At 40.8% G+C, this 20,049-nt stretch overlaps 1 protein-coding gene across 5 annotated transcripts in view; it reads right to left on the bottom strand.

Moving 5' to 3' along the window:
* NCOA7 (nuclear receptor coactivator 7) overlaps window positions 1-18,960 on the bottom strand; it is a 77,055-nt gene extending 58,095 nt beyond the window's left edge. For 3 of the 5 annotated variants that reach the window (XM_058835908.1, XM_058835912.1, XM_058835911.1), the window contains exons 1-2: window positions 18,833-18,960; window positions 371-502 (exon numbers count right to left, since the gene is read on the bottom strand). In XM_058835908.1, the coding sequence (XP_058691891.1) occupies window positions 371-420 (50 nt within the window). In that variant the 5' untranslated portion in view covers window positions 421-502; window positions 18,833-18,960. Of the gene's footprint in view, window positions 1-370; window positions 507-18,828 lie in introns of those variants that run through there. The other 2 variants (XM_058835909.1, XM_058835910.1) reach the window with 2 other exon arrangements.
* Window positions 18,961-20,049: the final 1,089 nt, after the last annotated feature.

Below are 20,049 nucleotides of genomic sequence, written 5' to 3'. Positions count from 1 at the left end.
AGCTGTGCTTTATTTGAAATCAAAAAAACTTCAGGTCTAGACACACATATGTTTCAGATACACTTGTTTTCATCAACACTGTCCCTGAACTTGATGCTGGAAGCTCCAATGCAGTGCAATTTGCAACTGAGTACCCAAGAACAGTTTACTACTACAAATCAGAATTATAATTCAAGTTTCCACTACTACTCAAAAGAAAAAAAAATCACCACTTAAACATCAGGGATACAGCAAGGAGACATTCTGGATACATACTTCAGCATGTGTTTCATTTTTTATACGTACTTGAAAAATCATAAAGCCTTGTGAAAAAGGCAGAATAAAGAGTTCTGTATTTTAATCAATATTGAAATAAGCCCTGTAAGCTCACCGAGCAAAATAGCCTTGTCGCCGTTCCTTCTTCTCTTCCTTGGTCTCCATTATTTACAGTCAAATGGGCAAGGTGAGCAGCCAAGCGTGATGCTCTTCTTCCCGTCAGAACCTCATATCCAGGCAGGGCCTCCTGCATATAACAGTTAAAAACAGGAAGTTCATAAATCAACATGTCAACAACACCTACAAAACCCAACAGGTTGTGGAAATACAACTGACCCAGTAACAAAGCGAAGTAAAACTTTAACCAATGTTTGCAGTGCAGTATCCATTTAATATACAATGAGACAAACCAATAAATGCACTCAGGCCAGTTTCTCAGCAGTGGAAGAAAAGCAGGTAACCCACAGAGCAGCATCAAGTTTTAAAGCTCTGGAAATATTAAATCACTTTCAAGTTTATACCAAAACATCTTCCAGGTCTCATGTGTTTCTTAGGCAGATCAAGAGAAGCTTTGGAAGTACATAGCACAAACAGAATAACCAGTGAGACGTACAATGCTCACTTTGAATTTAAATTTTAAATTGCTAAAAATACTGTAAGATTGTGAGACATTTGAAAGTTTTAAAACCATGTAAAGGAAAAATGAGTGGTCTACATCCTGTACAAAGTTTGACTGTTGTGACCAATATACCAGTTCAAGCAACCATACAGGGAGAAACAAGATGGACCCTCTGGCTCTCCAGATGAAATGTAATCACCTTGAAATAGGTAGGACTAGGGAAGGTTATCTAGGTTATCTGAGAAGTTAAAAACAAAAAAAAGAAAACCAGTAATACTGGTTTTTGACACAAAAATCACCACCTCTTGGCAGAACACAATACCAAGGCACTTGGAGAGAATTTCCAATCTGCCTTATAATTACCATAATTAACAACCTGCCACATTACTGTCCAAGATCACTGCCAAGATGTTCTATAATTTCCCCCTCTTCAACATACACTTAACCTACCCTGATGGCTTGTGCACATGCACAAAGTAAGTTAATTTAAGTTTTTAATCAGTATTTCCTAACAAACTCAAACCAGAAGTTACTGCTAAACAATTTAGTCTAATGGGCTGTATAACAAAGAATTGAAGCCACATAAATTATGATTCATAGCAAAAGAAGAAAAAAATCCTCTGGGACCTAATCAGTTCCCATTATTTTTCCCTGCATTAAAAGATCACAAGCTACAAACTGCCAGATGTCAACAAAAGAGATGATGCAGCAAAGACAGACTAATCTACTTGAAATGCCGAATAACAAATCATGCTGGAGTCTATCGGAAATACTTGCCACAATTTTATCTCCTTATTTATGGATGATTAGTCCACAGCATATGAAGCCCACTGCTCCAAAATGCACTTTTTCTAGCCCATTAGTTTTGAATACATCCAGTGTGTCAGAAAGAATCAAGTTGCTTTCATTTTTACACATCAGGTAGTCTTACAGTAATGGGTACTCTTTAAATGGCAAGTATCTGACATCTTTAGCTTTTATGAAGAGAATTCTATTTTACCTCTGCAAGGCAACACATGATGCAGTCTTCAGCTGGACACAGAAACCTATATGACAAAAGTGTAACAGCAGCATCAGAACAAACTGGCCTGCTCAGATGTTCAGTCTGTATGAAGGTATCACATACTTCCTGAGAATTCTGATGTATCTCTACCTACCCTGTTGGGGCTGGTTCTTGGAGCTTCAGAGGATGAGAACTGATGGTTTCATTTGCACTGCCTTTAGAGTTACAGTGTTTCCGAGTATACAACTACAACCTCTACAGCAAATTACAGAGAGAGCTGAAAGAAAGAGGAACCACTTTTCCCCCTTGACCTGCCTTGCCTTCACTACATTGTGATGTGGCATGAGGGCACTGACAGGCCAGAGCTGAGTCTCACACTGACACCAAGAACTATTGATTACCCCAAAGCATCAGTACAGTATTAAACCCATGACCACAACCACAGCAGGACCCATGAGAATGAGAAGAGGGAAGAGTTCCTCACCTCATTGAAACAAGATCAGCTGGAATAAACAGAGGCAAGAGAGGTCTGTTCCCACTGCCTAATCCCGTGCAAGAGTCAGCAGTATGCTCTATCCATTCATTCTCTTCCTCTCCCATGATCTAATATCCCCAGCCAGGGAAGTAACTGCCCAGCTCCACGCGGGCAGATGAAGAGAGCACCACTACCCAGGGAGCCAGCAGGAGAAACCCCTGCCTGCCCACAGCCCTGTCAGGCCCAGTACCAGAGCAGCCACTTCAGCAAAAAAGGGGCACAAAAAAGGAGAGAGAAGGTTAAGCCTGGACCTAAGCACAGATGCTGCAGGAAGTGGCAGCACCAAACCAGAGAGGTACTGTGTGAGGGTTGCTGTTTGCCCTCATCAGTGCTAAACAAAACTAGCAATGCCAACATGGGTATGGAGCCTGTTCTTCTCACATCAAATGAATGCAACTCCAAGTCCTTTCACATGGTGAGAAGAAATAAATAAAGAATTTTATAAAATTAAATAATTATATTCATAACAGATGGGCACTCAGAAAATTGGAATATCCACCGACCAGACACAGCAAAGGCATTCAGGCAATTTTTTTTTTTCTTTTGCTAATACAAATATACAGCAATATAATATGCAGTCACCAATTAAAGTAAATTTTCATAATGGCATAATTTAATGTCAGATCCCACTCTGTTGACCTAAAACTTACTTAGCTTACCTTCTTAGAAGAAATAACGGTGTTGCTCTAGAAAGGCATAATGAAGTCTGAAAATTATAATTTGAAAACAGTACTAGAAATAGCAAACTGATTGCTGACTTCTTAAGTTCTGAGTTTACTTGTGCTGTTGGGAATTTTTACTAACTGCTAATTGCCTTAAAGGTGAAAAAAAAAAAAGAGAAAACCTGACAGCTAGGAGGAACATAGCTCTGCAGTAATTGCTTTCTGAGACGTCCTTTTCCATTTTAGTTTTTTAAGCAGTAACAGCACAGAAGCCACATTTACTTTATAGGATGTCACTAACAATTTAAAATTACATCAAAAAAGGCAAACCTACTCCACACTTCTCCCCTATCTATTCCTTGGTATTTTACAAGAAAAAAAAATCCAAGGTATTCTTTATCACCTGCTTAAAATGTTAAGGCCATATTATTAAAATGAATCTTGATTTCCTGGCAGCTTCTTTCTGGTACAGATGAATACTGAATCAGCAGACTATTAAAAATGTACATATTTGGGGGGTATTTATATGCTGAGAAACAGACAACTTACTCATATATCATGAGTTCAGTCCAAACTCAAATGATGACAAAGCTGATTTTATATAAATTTCAGGCCCAGTTTAACCTTTTCTACACACTGGAACAGAAGTACACTGTGAAAAGCTTATATCACATATCTACAGCAATGCTAATTCTTTTATCAGGCATTTTCAAGGCAAATCAAACAATGCATTTCAGTAAGGAGCCTGTTAAAAAACTGCCATTCTCCAAATGTAGCCTGTGTCAGTACCTGATAATTATATAAAGAAAAAAATACATAAACATATGTCTTCTTTCTTATTTTAGTCCTACTGCTCTGGATATTTAAATTTATATTTACTCATTTCTGGATACTTGCTTTGTCTAGCTAGTCTTGCTGCCAGAGAGTTCTGGGGATGTTAATGAAAATATGTAATTAGGATGGGAATGCTCCAACAAGGCCACAGAAAAAAAAATTAAAAAATTAAAATGTTATAATCACAGGAACAGACTGAACTCCTGACCATCGATGCCCACATACCCACACCACTTCAACTGTCACCACACTCCCAAGACCTTCAGAACATGCTTCCAGGTCCTGCTGTCCTCTATGGAACCTGGTACTGCAGGACAACAGCCTCCTGCACTGGTACATTCAAAGCAGCAACAGAAGATGCTCTAAGTGCAAGCATAAACAAAGGGAATAGAAGATTAAAAGTAAGTTAGTGTGTGAAGAGAGCACCCTTTAAAAACTTTGATAAATTTACAATTTTTCAAAATTCTTTTTCTCCGTTTTCCTTCCCTTCTCATGCATAAAGAATAAAGTACCCTGCTACCTGCAGGTTAAGTAGTTCACATTTCCACGAAACAAGAAAAAGTCCTGCTTGCTGTGCTCAGGGCTAAGCACCCAGAAATCCTGTCTGCTGGCTCTAAAGCATCAACAAGCAATCCTTCAGTTGTGGGTATTACTTTCCAAGTCTGTGCACATGAACAACAGTACATCCAACAGCACAGCAATGAAGAAGCCAATGAAGCATCTGATTATTTTTAGAACATTCAGTGGACTTGATAGCTTTTCTCTGGCCATCTGTGCCCACTGCAAGTCCTGGAAAAACATACAGAGAACAAGAAACATTCAAGATCATGCAATTCTCTAGACATATTTTTCATGATCCCGTAGAGTCAAATGTCTCTCAACCTCTCACGAGGTAGGAAAATTATGTAATTCCCTGCTTTGCAAATGGAGAGCTGAACTGTAAGGATTACCTCCACATGCTCAAATGAGAGTGGAAGAGCAATGTGTGCAAGTATCCTCCCAGTAGCTTTAATCCAGCCTCAATTAACAGCAGCAATGAGAACAAGGAAGGAGATTACTTTGATAAGGAGATAGTTATTATTTTCTGTGAAGTTTAAACTGACTTAACTTTGGAAACCAATAGCAAAGTCTTGATTTTATCTGGCTCTGCAGGCATATACATAAGAATCACACCTCAGATCCACAAAAGAAAATAAAAAGCCTAACTCCTCTGAGGATCCAGGTTCACTCAGTTCCTTCAGCAAGGAGCAAGTATGTAAAAAAAAGAAGTTAACTGACTTCACGAAAACCAAGTCAAGGGTAGTGTATTCCATACCTTAGCAGGAGCCAGATAAGGCAAGAGATAGTGGAAACAATCATGCTGTGAACAACAAGCAGGGAAGGTGAGAGGTCTACACACAAAATTTCCAGTTAGGAAGGCAGAGCAGATGAAGACACAAGACTCCCAGTGAGACAGCCAAGCAGACATGGCTGCAGCAAGGATGCAACAGGAGACCCCACTGTGCTGAGGGAACACGATGCTGCCCAGACACACCACGTAGCTCTCATCTGCTCTCTGGTATGGCATCCCACACAACAGAAATTTTTTATTTTGCTTCTCTATTATACCTCTGCTCCTGAGACTACAAGCACCACACACATCTGTTCACAGCACTGCACACTTCCTATCACCTGCTGTAGTACCAACATTCAAAACTGGTCATATTCAGACACGAAGCATTACTTATGATCTGGCTTAGGTCTGCAACTCTGCAACAGAGTGTCTTCTTATGAATAACAAGTCTTCTGGGTACATGTGCCAATTCTGACCCCTACACAATACAGATACAGTGTGAGAGATGACAAGGGTTACATCAATAAGGCCAGTACTAAGACCAAAAAAAACCAAAAGATATGTTTGTAGTATCTCAAGAGCAATATAAAAATATATCTCAAGTTGGAAGAGTAAGAAATTGTAGAACAAATCACAGATAGAAGGGAAGGAGTTTTAGTGTATTAGATCTGAGATTGAACCCTTGGGGGTTGCTAGCTGTGCCTCTGAAAAGCCCAAAGCAGTTCCCAGAGCACTGTGCAAATGCAAATAAATAAAAACACACACCATCCTTTAACATAAGGCAACAGAAAAAGTTTAACATGGAAGAGGACATTTAATTTGCTACTGGTCATATAAATGCCTATCATTAAGCTTCAGAAGCCAAAACACTAACAATAACCCTTCCATTCTTTTCTACAGACCTCCCATTTTTAAAACCAGGAAAGTAAATGCACACTTACACTTCATGAGAAATGCTAAACTTTGCAGCATTTCACTAATGCCTCACTGACTGGACTAACCAGGCTGAGTTCTACTGCTTTTAGGTTCTGCTAGAATATTTTATTAGGTGTAATAGAAAATATGAAAGTTTCTATATAAACACTACAATATCGCAAGATGAAACGTAACAGAAATGCACAGCCAGCAAAGAGGAGAGTAAACTACAACTTTTTTTAGTCTTTTCTTTAGGCAGAATGACCTAGGAAAAAGTCAGATTGGAAGCTTTCAGAAAAGCACCTAGCACAAGGAAGTAAAACACAGCACAGACTTAATACATTCAATAGAATGGACAAAAAATGGTTTATTCTAAAGCTATCAGAAATATGGAATTATTTTAATTCAATTATATAGTTACATTATAGTTATGATCTATAGTGTACTGTTAATTCTAAAACATTAATAAGCTCTATAAAGAAGTTTCAGTCCATTACACATAACTAGAGTATGCTAAGCGAACCCAGGAGAGCTACTCCACCTGAGGTTCATTCAACTCTTGCTCAGGTGAATAACCTTTCTTAATGCTTTCCATCTTTGAAGTATTACTCCTGCCACGTTTCTTGTGACAAGGGTGCACTCTTAAAATCCACAAAAAATAAAAATACAAAAATTAGGAGACGGAAAAATAAGTGTGTAAGCAGAAGCAATTCCTTCTGACTTCTTGTTCATATTAAACACAGAACAGTCACAATTTCTGCGTCTCCAAAAAGAGAGAAACAAAGAGATTCAATGTAGCTATTTGCATGCTGTGGGCTCACAAGGACAGTGAAGAGAAGATCTGGAGATAAGAGAGGCAAAGAAAACAAACACCCTCACTCTTGAGGAACAGGGAACAATATTTAGGCAGTTATTATCCCCCCTACAGTGGTGTAGTAAACCAAAAGTTCAAGCATTTTCATTCCCTACTAATGAAGTAAGAATAGGCTAAGCTTAGATCACCTTCTGTGCCCCTTCTGGATTTCAAACAGTCTGTCCACATGAACAAAGTTAAAATAAAATAAATGACAATTAATGTTGCAGAAACATTCTTGATTCAGAAATAGAATAATAACAAAACTTGATTCAGCTCCAAAGAACTCTCCAGACAAATTATTCCTGCCTTGCTTGGGAAGAGGCTTTAACCCACTAAGGCTGTCATGTTTCACACAGAGTAAGAGGAAGCAAATGCACTTCCATAAATTCCACATCACCAGACAGGTTATCACGAGACAAAAACATCGAGATTTAATCTTCCCTCATTGGCAGCTGAACATCACCAGATGCATTTTCCATACAGAACAATGCATTTTACTGTTTAACTTAGCTTCAGTTGCTAGACAGAAACTGGTTACAAAACACAGCATAAACTATTAAGAGGTATAGCATTATGCTATTCCAAAAGTAAAAGGGTAGTGCTGCTGGAAATCAGGCCACCTGGGAAGATTTTCATTTTTAGGTCAACAAGAATATTGCTGCAGATGTTTTAAAATAATTAATACCTTCATCTTACTGTATCTCCTGCTTCAACCTACCCCAATTGAATTAAGCATCAAATCCAAGCCCTCTGACCCCACAGCTTTTCACACTCACATTGTACAGGCATACACAGTGCTGCCCTCTACAACTACCAGAAAGAAAGAGGTGTGGAGGTGGCAGCCTCTTCCTCCAGGCGACTTGTAATAGGACACAAGGAAAGGACTTAAACTGTGCCAGGGGAGGTTCAGGGTAGATATTAGGAAATATTTCTTCGCTAGAATAGTGGTTAAGGATTGGATTGTAGTCCCCAAGGAAGTGGTGGATTCACCATTCCTGGAAGTGTTCAAAAATGAGTAGACATAGCACTTTACAATACAGATTTGGTCAGAGATTGGATATGATGATCTCAGAGGTTTTTTCCAACCTTAATGACTCTGTGATTATATGAACCACAGAAAGAGGAAGTTTACCACACCCTGAGAGGGTAAGATGGATATCACTGTTCCCTTACCTCTCTGCCTGGAACATGTACGCACACACACAAAAGACTTTTCATACATGTGCTCCCCAGCATTCAACTAAAACACCAAGTACTTGCAGTTTTCTACACTACAAAAGACTAATGAACATTCAACGTATCAACTATCATTTAGACAATCCCCTTAGCACTACCTTTCCGTTTTGTCAGTCAACGCTATCATGTTCCTTGCTCATAACAACCAGTTTTACAATCTGTTTAATATTTCAAAGAAAGCCCTGCATATCTGTTTTGATAAGGTCAAGAAAGATACATACAAGTAACCATATCACACCCAGACCCAATGAATTACAGGTTCTCTACCAGGTTTATAAGGGCCATGATCAAGTCCTCCTTAGATTCCCCTCTTCCCATACTCAGAATGCTGCTAAAGGCCACTGGATCCACAGTGTCGCATACTGCAGGCCTGGCCACACTCCAGAGTTCCTTCTGTGAATAAGTTTACACAGGCCACAAAGTGGGATTTGCATTGGCAAAATAGCAGCATCACAGCAGACAGATGAACAGCAAGTATCCTTTGGTGATCAAGGGGACCCTGACCAGTCAAAGTGCCAAGCCAAAGAATTTGGGGGCTTTCCCTTTCCACAGAGAAATCAAATGTCAGTTTCAGCTTTTTCTCCCTTTTGCCCACTTCAACTGCTTGGTAACACTCCTCCACCCAAAATTACCACACCAGTGACTCGCAGCAGACTCAGCAGAAGTGGCTCTGTATCTGCATTTCAGTTTAGATCCCACCATGCCAGCTCACACCCCCTTCCAGCAGGCTTTGCTGCACACAGCTGAATTACAAGCACATCCTCCCATCAGACAGACCTGCGGCAGAAAGCCTGGGCAGAAAACTGTGACTCCCTGAGCTGTGACTTTGTTCTGTGGGCATTTGCAAGCACACATGAGGAAAGATGAGAGCCAGCACTCATGGGATGACAGACAAAAGACAAACACATGACCTCAGCTTCACAGCAAACTTGCTCTCTTCTCAGCTCTTTTCTCACCAACACAAGAAAGACATTTATATGAAATGTAAATAAAGCTGAGGTACAGCTGAAAGAGACTGGTGTTTGAAGACTTTAAAAAAATCACAGAGATGTGGCTTGATGCTTGGCATATCTATATTTTCAATCACAGGTACCATAAATTGCCTTTTGTTTATAAGTATTAATTAGTTTAGGTCCCAAAGGTTTATATTAAATATTCCCATTGTACTCAATGGGACTTGATTAACATGTTCTTAATGCTTTACAGGACAAGACCAGGCGACAAGAAGCCCATGATGAACAAATCCGTCAGTCTAACAGAAAGCTCTAGAAATGGTCAGCTTTTTACATCAAGCACGCTTCCAGCAATATAAATAATCATGCTGTGAAAATTACTGGAAACTTCTCTTTTAAAAAGTACCCCATCATGTTCAGGTGTATAGAAAAAGAACTTCAAATCAACAGAACCTCAAATCAACCCAGAGACACTGCATTGTGAAAGATAAGTATTAAAACACTTCATTACTTCAAAAGAGCTGCTTGAAGATAAAATTATAGTTTTTAAATTTCAGCTCAACATCTTTTTCTGCAATTGACCCTGATTCATGCAAATTCCAGGTCATCGCTTCATTTCTGTCATCTGCTTCACAACTGAGAAGCAAAGAAGCTGGGGCGGGGGGTGGTGGTGTGGTAGAAAGGAGTCTAGCAGTAATGCAATGCAAATGTTTTCCTATCTGAAACACTGTTAACAGAACCAAAATGCCAGGTTTCCACAGCAACCTGAACTGTGTCACATGCTTACAGTGTATATTAAGTAATGTTACACAGTTTAACTGTAACACAAAATCCTGTACATTTGTAATGTACAAAATTAACACTGGACATCTTCACTATTTACTTTTCAATTGCTTAACCTGCAAAATTTATTGCAGCCTGACGAGTGTGACCTTGATTTACATCTATGCAGCTTCATAACTGCTCTAAAGCTGGCAGTGTAAGGTGCATGAAAATTACAATGATCAACAATAAATCAAACTCTCTTCACACTGCATAGACTGAATCCTGTTTTTAAAAGGAGTGATGTTTCTAATTATTTCCTTCTTCCTTGCAAAATCCCTTTAGGCATTGTGTAACAGAAGATTATTCAGTTGTCCTGCCCTTCTGAAACATCCTGAAAACATCTATTATCTTACCTTTTTTCTTTCCTCCACCTCCAGATTCCTATAAACACTACAAACAGTTGCTGACCTTGTACCAAGTCACCTTGCACTATATGCAGCGCAAAACTCCCCTCTCAAACGGAATTCCCCTTGTTATACACCAGAGCACAGTCACATTTACCTACTAATTAGAGAGACTCTGAAGAGCTGCTTGCTCCTTCAGAAGCAGAACAGAAAATTTGTTTATATTTTTCTGTGTTCTAACCATTCGTGCACAGCTAACTCCTCAAAATTATTCAAGTAAGTAAAGTTACCTATGTCTATATATGCAAAAAAGATAGAACAATGTTATGATTCATGCAAAACTTCATTCCTTCAGCATATCTAATTAAGCTTTTACTTGCTCAACTCTGCATGTGTTCAATCAGTGAGATGGTTCAGGGCTTAACTGAACAACAGAAAAGTTAAAAATACACCTAAATTAAGCTTGAGTATTGTTGCATAAAAAACAGATGCGTAGAAGTTTTCTGGTGAAGCAAGTATATATTGGTGTATATATATCTGGTAGCAGTATATATTTCACTTTCAGATTGCTCAAGTGTTTTAAGCATTATTATAGAAGTGAGGTTCTCTTGCTGAACAAAACAAACTAATTTTGAAACTAAAATTCAAACATCTTACACTGATAGTATCAACGAAGTAACTCAGCATTCCAAAGCTAGATATTTCCTTTTGGTGGAGGGGAAAAAACAAACACCACAAAGTCAGAAAAATGACAAATAGCTCCAATGTTGCATTTTCATGAAATTTTCACGAAAACTACATCAGCCAGATGCCACAACAGAGACTCTGAGCTCTCTACTCCTGTACTAAGTGTATTCAGAGGGACTACTCAAACAGATAATGTCTGTGACACCTAAGCACATGTGCATAGCTGGGGCCAAAGATGAAAGACGCTAAATTTCTGTGCGCCGCAGGTTATACCTGACACAGCTGCTAACATTTCAAACAAAACTTTGTATTCTCTTGTTTACAGCTACATCAATATAACTGCTTGCCCTTCTCAAGTTGAAGCCAGCCGAAGCAGTTAATGCATTAACAAGTTTTGGATTTAGCATTGCTTTTTTCCATGTTAAAACACCTATTTTTGAGGGGCCATAGTCCTTTCATTTTGGTGTTAAAACTTAAAATGTGTCTTTGAAAATCTGCTAAAACTGTGTAAACACCTACACTTAAAAAAAAAAAAATACAAAAAGCAGTTTACACCTACCCCAGCAAGGTGGATTAGTGATTTGTAGTAAGAAAGACTGACACATTACTAGTGAAAAGGGTATTACCTCAGAGCTAGATTCCTAGAATCTAGGATCATTTAGGTTGAAAAAGACCTTTAAGATCATCAAGTTTAACCATAAACCTCCTCATGTTCTTGCCAATAATTATGAAAGTGCCTAGCATTAGAACTCATACATCCAAACACATGGCCAGGCTGATGTCATGAACAAGTCTAGCTTTCACAGGTCAAAGAGCAGAGATATCTGCATGCTGGACTCAGGGAAGTAAAAAAAGGGGGCAAAAACTAAGTGAGAAGAAGCAGGAAGAGAGATATATTTCAAGGCCAGATGAAGTAAACTCCTATTTATAACATGGGATTCTGTCATCCTAGAGCCTTTCAGTGAGAAAATTATTCACAGGTCTTTCATCACAGAATTCACAAGAAACAGTACATGGCATGAAGAAGAAATCAAAATTTATACAACAGATGTAAAACACAGTACTGTAGAACTTTTTATTTTAATTGCAATATAATGCTGACAGCAAAGCAGTTAAGATTTGAAAACTGTACTCAGTACTGAATGTGAAGTCCTGATTCTAGTGACATCCATGGAAGTCTGATTCATTACAAAGCTTCTAGATCCAAAACAAAACCCCAGCCAAACCAAAGAAAACAAACAAACAAACAAACCCTCCACAATCAGAGGTGAGGCTTTTGAGGGACTGCTACCATTTACTAAAGGATAACAGTTTTCCCCAAGAAATGCACTTTTTAACTTGAAGCCTTTACATCTCAAACTCTACACTGGGCCACAACAAAATGAACACATGACAGTTACCAAGCAAAAAGAAATACATGTCTCCTCAGAAGCACCTTAAAAATCAGGTTTGGTGCTACAAGTAGCTCCTTCAGCTGCACCACCTTTCCTTTTGCAAACCTCCTTGGCTACCCACTTGCATTTGCACGTGCTACCCACAGCAGCCTTCAATCATGGCTCATTCCTAATGGAGCAAGGTCCAATTCTGCAAGGAGCAGCATTGCTCTGCTCTGCCAGGTCTGAGTCTACATTTCCTTCCCTTAAAACAAAGAAATGAATTCACCTGCCTTGCTCTGCTCATAAACTTGAGTTGTGTTCATAGCTGAGGAGAAGGACCAGGATCTATTCTCCTGGATGCAGTGTAATCCCACAGCTCACCACCCACGGAGGCCAGGAGACTCCTCCACATCCACTGGGTGTGTAAGGTCTCTTTCATTCCTAGGGCACATGCTCCTTGCTTTTTCCAAACTCCCTGTAGAAGATTCATTATTTCTTGGTTTTGCTGTATCATTTTGGTTACAAGATTGGTCTCTAGTCCCTTCCCCTAAAACCTGCCTATTATCTGCCAGGGTCAGCCTGGGACCGGGAACTAGAGCAGGGCTTAAAAAAGGACACAACCAGTTGACAAAACACTGGAACTTACTTCTCATGCACTGGGGTCAGGTGCACAGTGTCAACAGTGCAGAAGAAAAGAAAACTAATCTTCATCTCCTTAATCTCTTTTCATGACAACCAATGTGTTACTTGTACAAACAGAAATTATGCACTACAAACAGAATACAATTTTCAAAACAAACAACCCACGTAGAATTTGTCCACTGAGGGACCAGTTAGTAGTAGAGACCCTTTTTAAGGAATCTAGAATTCCTGACAGAAGGAGACAAATGGACATTTGATGTAGTCTAATGTGAGCAACCACATCAGCACAAGCCAAACAATGGAGATTTTCCTTTCCATCCTTTAAGTATGACTGTAGCAGGACACAAATGCAGATGTCACAGGAAGTTCTTGCCTAGCCTCTGCACACTGATGTGATGCTACCCCTCTATTCACCCCTAACTAAAAGGCACACCTTTCCACACTCTAAAACCGCCCAGCACCATACACTAAAAAAAACCCAATACCACAGAACAAAACCAAAAACCAAATTACCTGTAAATCAAATGAAATTTCTTCCGTGGATACCTAACCATGAGGACTTAAGAACAATCCATGGCACTGGCAGAAAGCCACCCTTGTCATTCCTTTGTGGTTCTCAATTTGTTTCCTAACTGGCCTGACAATGACCCAGGCTGCTTGTGACTTGACCCCACATATTCTGGTGGCAAGAGGACTTTCATGTTCATCAGCTGTTAATCATTTGGGCAGATCTGCACAAGTGACTAGCTCACAAGGTCAATCTGTCACCACATACCTAGCCACATTTCAGTGCACTGTTCTGTAACAAAGTATCATCTCCTTGGCTCTTCACCTATTGTCACCAAGATATCACCGCTTACACCACACAGCTAACAGACAATACCTGGATTTCAGAAGTTTTTGGAGCTGGGACAGAACATACAGACCAAATTTTATGTCAGATTACCACAGCTCCTACTTTTAGGAGTCTTCAGCAGCTACACTACAAAAGGCTTGATCAAGCAACCAGGATGCAAAAACGGAGTACAAAATGTCAAACACTGCTTATGTAATAGAATGACTTCTTTTTAATATAAATTCTAAATATCATGCAAAAAATCTTCATGTGTAAAATTATTATACACTTCAATGCTTCCCTGAATTCTCTGAACCTTTGTGAGAAAGTATGAAGGAAGAACTTAAGACACTCTTTGGCCTACCAAGTTTTGCTGAGTTTGCTGCAGCTACCAAAATCTGCATACAGATTAAACCCAGCTTTATCACAAGTACTCAGCTCTTCGGCATCAGGACAGCAGCTTAAAAAGCATTCTAAAAATGATACTTCTTAAGTTGAGAGTAAAATAAAGCCCTTGCCACCAGACTGGGGCACTACTTAACCATGAGACAGTTAACTACAGCAAAAGCCTACTGACCTAGCACAGAAGCAGCGCCACGCCACTAACAACATTGAGTTGTTCCAAGCAGCATCTCCTCCAAAGTAACAACCTAGGCAGACCCAAGGATTTTCTGCAATCACAGCATCACCTGATCTGGCAGAAAGCCATCCACACCGCTTCCCCTCTGAATCAAGGTGGCAGTGATGCTTTGTGGATATACATACTTCCTTTCTATCCACTGCATTACCTTAGAACACTTAAAAATAAAACAAATAGAAAGTAAGGCAGATGGCATGTGGGGCAGAAATCAGAAAAAAATAGACTGGAGTAACAGGAGACAGAGAGAGCACTGCTAGAAAAGGTTAAATTTACTTGAAAAAAATGAGTCAAGGAATACATTACCTTTTCTTAAAATAAGGCTGAGTTCAAGGAAGCAACAGCTCTCACTGTGAACTCTAAAACAAAGTGGTGATTTCCTCTATCTGGTGCACTGGAACTGATCCTTGCCTGCAGTGTCACAGATTTTGAGGAAATGGCCCTCAGATATCTTCAGAAACATTATGAGAGGATCCCCAAATCAGTCATTAATGGGTGAGAGTACACTAATAAAATTTCCTTTCTAGAAATAATATTAAAAAAAGCTTTTAAATCGTAAAGTGAACACAAAATGAAATATAAACAATACTGTTTTGACATTGTAACCAAAAGATAAACACATATCTTGCCTGTATAAATAGGTATAATTTCCCTGCTAAGCCTGCATGTTTTCTGTAAATCAGTTTGATATTACCATGACTTAAACATGGGTACTCATACAACCCACATTTCAAGAAGGTCGTTGAAAAAATCCCCTGCAAAACATACAGAGTAGTCATAAGAAAAGCAACTACCATGGCACCTCGGTGGGATCTACAAACAGCATACCAAAGAGAAGGCCAAATGCTTAATTACAGTTCAGGAATACTACAAGGCACAGAATAACTGAGCAGGGAACAGCTTCACTGAGCTCTGACAGGCATTGGACCACACAGCACCAGGAATTTGAGGCATGCAACTGAAAGTGCAGTTCACTTCTTATAATAAATAACAATCAGAAAGGCTTACTGAGATTATGATCACACATCAAAAAATTCAAGCCTAGTCCAGAAATCCTCCTAAAGGATGAACTGTGGTTCCATGACAAGTCATTATTTCTCAAGTACGTATAGGGAGGTCAGGAGGATGCTGTATGTACTGAGCTGAAATACTGGTATTCTTTCTCCAAGCTTAGTCAGAGACTGGGAGCAGAGCAGGTGCAAGAGCAAAGCATTGCAACGACCTTAGTGCATTAGTACAACCTTCTGCACTGCAACCCACTGGGAAGCACCACCAGACCCCTCAAAAGCCTGCCTGCACTCTGCCCTTGCAGCAAGCTGGGGAGAGACTGCAGATAAACTGCCAAGGTCCCATGCAAGGCTGCAAGAGTGCTGCCCACCCCAAAACTGAACTAACACTTCCCAACATACAACTTCCAGCACCAGCACAACCATTCAAACCCACCTGACATTTTGACCAGGAACAAAGACCTATAACCTTCCACTTACAATAGAAGGGTTTGCAAAGAAAAGCGGGAAGAAAAAAATATACTCCTCTCTGTGTTTAATATATCAATTTGAAACATTTTGTTTGGGGAGGGAAATATAATTCCTCTAGCCTGCTGTGAATTTTGTCACTAACTCATTGTTTCATAAATCTGGCTAGGGAAAAATGACAAGGGAACACAATTTTAAAAAAGAAAAAAAAGGAGGAGAAGGAAAAAAGAACTGAAGACTTCTTTCTCCTACTCCGCTTTCATTCCTAGTCAAAGGAGGTCACTTGAGTGAGCACTCTTAATGCTGACTTCACTCATCAAATGTAGCATTACATTTCCTTTTTTTGGGAAAGCGATCTTAACCCCCAGGACAAGTTCACAGCAGAAGTGGTAGCAACATGACTTCGACATTTTCTTCTGTGATGGTGCAGATCGCTCACAAGAGGGAGTGAGAAGCCATCAACTTTGTAGCAGGCAGCCACTCCCACCATCAATAACTCCACCAGCGGGTGGATACCTCACTAAAACAAAAGCTACATCTCTAAAGCCTTTGACTTTTTTGGCTTATTGATTATGATGAGGAAGAGGTTTGTCAGTCAGCTGCTTTTTGGGTGATGACACTGAATTTCTTCTACCATATGAGCCGAGGACTGTGACTGCCTGCTGCTGAACTGGGCACCTGCTGAGACCCAGAGGGCACACGCCAGGTGCTGGACAGGGAGCTTTACCATTTTTCTCAGCATTGGTTATGTTCCAGCTTTTCTTTCACGCCTACTGGATGGCAAAGGGGAATTCAGTCCTTTTGTCCTTCATTTCCATAATTATTGTTTGTGAGCAGCTCCAGCTGCCTAGTGCAGCAATTTCTTGTGTCAGATCTTGCTGCAGAAGCTCACGCTACGTTCTCACCTTTGAAACACCCACCCAAATGGGTGACTGCAGGGACTCACTCTGGCTGCAGTAAGTAGCCACAGGATTCCCACAATTTTTTAAATTACCTTTCTGAAGACATGTTATCCTCCAATCCAAATCACTCTCAAGTGAATTCACTTCTGTTTGAATAGAAGGGCTTATTCCCTCAACACCTGAAGAGATTTGCAAGTCGCCCCCTGAAGTCAGAACCGTAAGGTAGCGAAATATCTACTAGAGCCAGCCTCCAATCAATTCCAACCTTCTCTTCCAAAATCATGAATACACAAAGCAACAAAGCCATATTCCTAATAAGACAAGGACTATTCCAATCAATTCTAACTCACTCCATCTCCAAAGGGAAACACTTATCATTTCAGGAGCAGATGTGACGCATCCAAATGGGAGTGTGGCTACTGCTGCAGTGAGAACAGGGCACTGGGCAAAGCCAAGGAATGAAACCCAGAGACTGCCTCATAATCAACTTGGATAAATCAGGTATTCCAGAAGTGGGATTTTTTTCATAACATAATATGCAATAAGGAAAAAAAAAAAAAAAAAAAAAAGAAACAGAATTTCCCTTCAAGCCCAGGATTTTGATGCACTACTTAAAAAAAAAAAGCCATCAGACAGTATTTTATCTACAAGCATTTACTTCAACACAACTCTTCAAAGGATCAACATTACTTGACTATTTAGGTCCTTAAAACATTTTGTGTATATTTATGGATATTTTCCAAGTAAAAGGATCAAAGAGAAGGCAGTCCAAAATGCACTGCAAAATATTCTTATTTATCTTATCTGCAAAATATTTCTTATCATGACTTACATTCAAAGATATATATTCCTGATAAAGTAATTTTCATTCAGAAAGTATATTAAGTATTTATGCATACGTATACATATATCCTTGGCAATTTCTATTGCCTTCTCCATTAATTTTCTGAAAGTCTGTGTGTGTACACATAAGTATCAGATAGAACAATATCAGGAAATTATTATTTCCATACTGTGTAAACACTGGCTGATACAATATGCTGGCAGAGTTCATCAACACACATTTTAAGTATTACACAAACACAGGCCCTTAGACTGGGTCACAGCATTTGAAGCAAACCATAATCGATTAATGGGCACCTACCCATCTTAAAAGTCCACCACTGTGCATTAATACAAGAAAGGTATGACTACCTAATGGGAGAACAATAATTGTAGCATGTAAGGTAAACACACTCTAAAAGCCTGTTACTGAGTCGAAGTGTTCATCATCTCATTTCATCACCTAGGGGATGAACAGTTACTGCATCCTTTAGCACCACGACATTACACACACATCATCCAAGATACAAGTATTCCACTCCACCCGTAAACCAACTCTGAAGCAGTGTATGATGAAGGACAGAGAGGAAAGTCCATTGCACTGATTAAAGAGACGAAAATTAATTCCTGACACACCTTTGGAACGCGGCAGCATTTCTCAATCACGACAACCTAAGGCTATATAAATTAATATATAGAAAGGGAGCCTGGAACATTCCAGTAACTCATCCGAGACCCTGAGAGGGAGGAAATAAACGAGGTTCGAAGCCGCGAAAGCCACCTCGGCTGCAGCGGCTGGGTAGCGGCAGCAGCAGAGCACAGCCCGAGTGCCCGGGAGCAGGGGCGGGAGCGCAGCCCGGCAGCCGCGCCCGCACGGACCCGCCGCGCCCGCGGGGCCGCCCCGCGCCTCCCGGGCTGCTGTGCTGCCGGGCCGGCTCCGCGCACCAGCGAGCGGGCAGCGAGCTCCTCCGCCACCACAGCGCCGGCCCCGTCCCCGCCCCAGCGGGCTCCGCGTCCCCCGGCCAGGACACAAGGCCGCGCCCGAGCTGCCCCGCCCGCCCCGCGGCCCGGCGCGCACAGACAGACCTGCGGGCGGGCGGCATGGCGGGCCCGGCCCGGCCCGGCGCTGCGCCCCGAGCGCTCTGCGGGAGCGCCGCCGCCTCCGCCGCTCCGCGCTCGGCCCCGGCCGCGCCGCCGCTCCCCGCGACTCCGCCCCGCCCGGCGGCCCCGCCTCCCCTCGGCCCCGCCCGGCCGCCACGGCACCGCCGGACCGCGGCGGCCCCGCTCCTGGGTCGCTTCACCGCCTTCAAGCCCTGTCCTGGGCAAAGGGGTCGGTCTCCGGCGCCAGAAGTCCTACGAGTCAGAAAGCCCAAACGCCGAGGTCTTCCTCTGGAGGGGCGTTTTCTCAAGGGCGATGCTAAAAACAAAACAACCTGTTTTGGAAATTGATGTTAACCAAAGCCTTTAGATCCGTGGGAAACTGAAAAGCCTAGAAACCTCCCCTGCTGTTTCTACACTGTCCGCCAGTAGGCTTCTTCATCCAATCCCCAGAAAACAACACCCGCTATATTTACCAGAAACTCCACTCCTTACCCGAGATAACTGCAGGTAACCCTTCCAGACGTTTGTGGCTAGCCTAAACAAGATTTAGCTTCTTTTTTCTTCCTTAAGCTAGTAATCAGCTCTGAAAGAGTGATTTCAGTCTTTCAGGCTTGTGACAAAGAGATTGTAACACCATTAAATTCCAAATTCTGCAAGACAAAAACTCAAGCCTGAAGATAGGCAGATACCTGCACAAATGAAAAGGTGACCCAGAGTGTGCACATATATAGAGAGATGCTAAAAGAGTGTATCAAAATAACAAATGGTGCACAGGGGTCTCAAGAATAATATTTTTACTAGTTATAATGTTATTAATCCAATGAATTCATGTACGCTTTAAAAAAATCTGAGATTTGTCAGAGGCTTATTTTTTTTTTAAATTTAACAGCTGCTTAGAAGATTAATTTCAAAACCATGTCGTTTTCAGGATCAAATGTATCTCCAATACAGACCCAGCCATCTCTCACCATTGCCATTATCCTACTTGTAGCATATGCTTGCTACCACTCAGTGTCTCTGCTGCAACAACTGTCTCAACTCCTCCACTAAATTTGCTGCTGCACTTACTGCTAAAATTGAAGTTTCCATCTGATTTTTTTTAACCAAAACAGTTTATTTTACAAGTGACAGATTTTCTTTAAAACGTAGTCTGCTGCTTAAAGGATCCATTCTGATAACACACTGCAGTTACTACAATTTAT

The sequence above is a fragment of the Poecile atricapillus genome, chromosome 3 (genome assembly GCF_030490865.1).
Source record: "Poecile atricapillus isolate bPoeAtr1 chromosome 3, bPoeAtr1.hap1, whole genome shotgun sequence".
NCBI classification, from domain to species: Eukaryota; Metazoa; Chordata; class Aves; order Passeriformes; family Paridae; genus Poecile; species Poecile atricapillus.
Note: the sequence above shows the minus strand (reverse complement) of the source record. Positions and strands in the feature narration are given on the sequence as shown.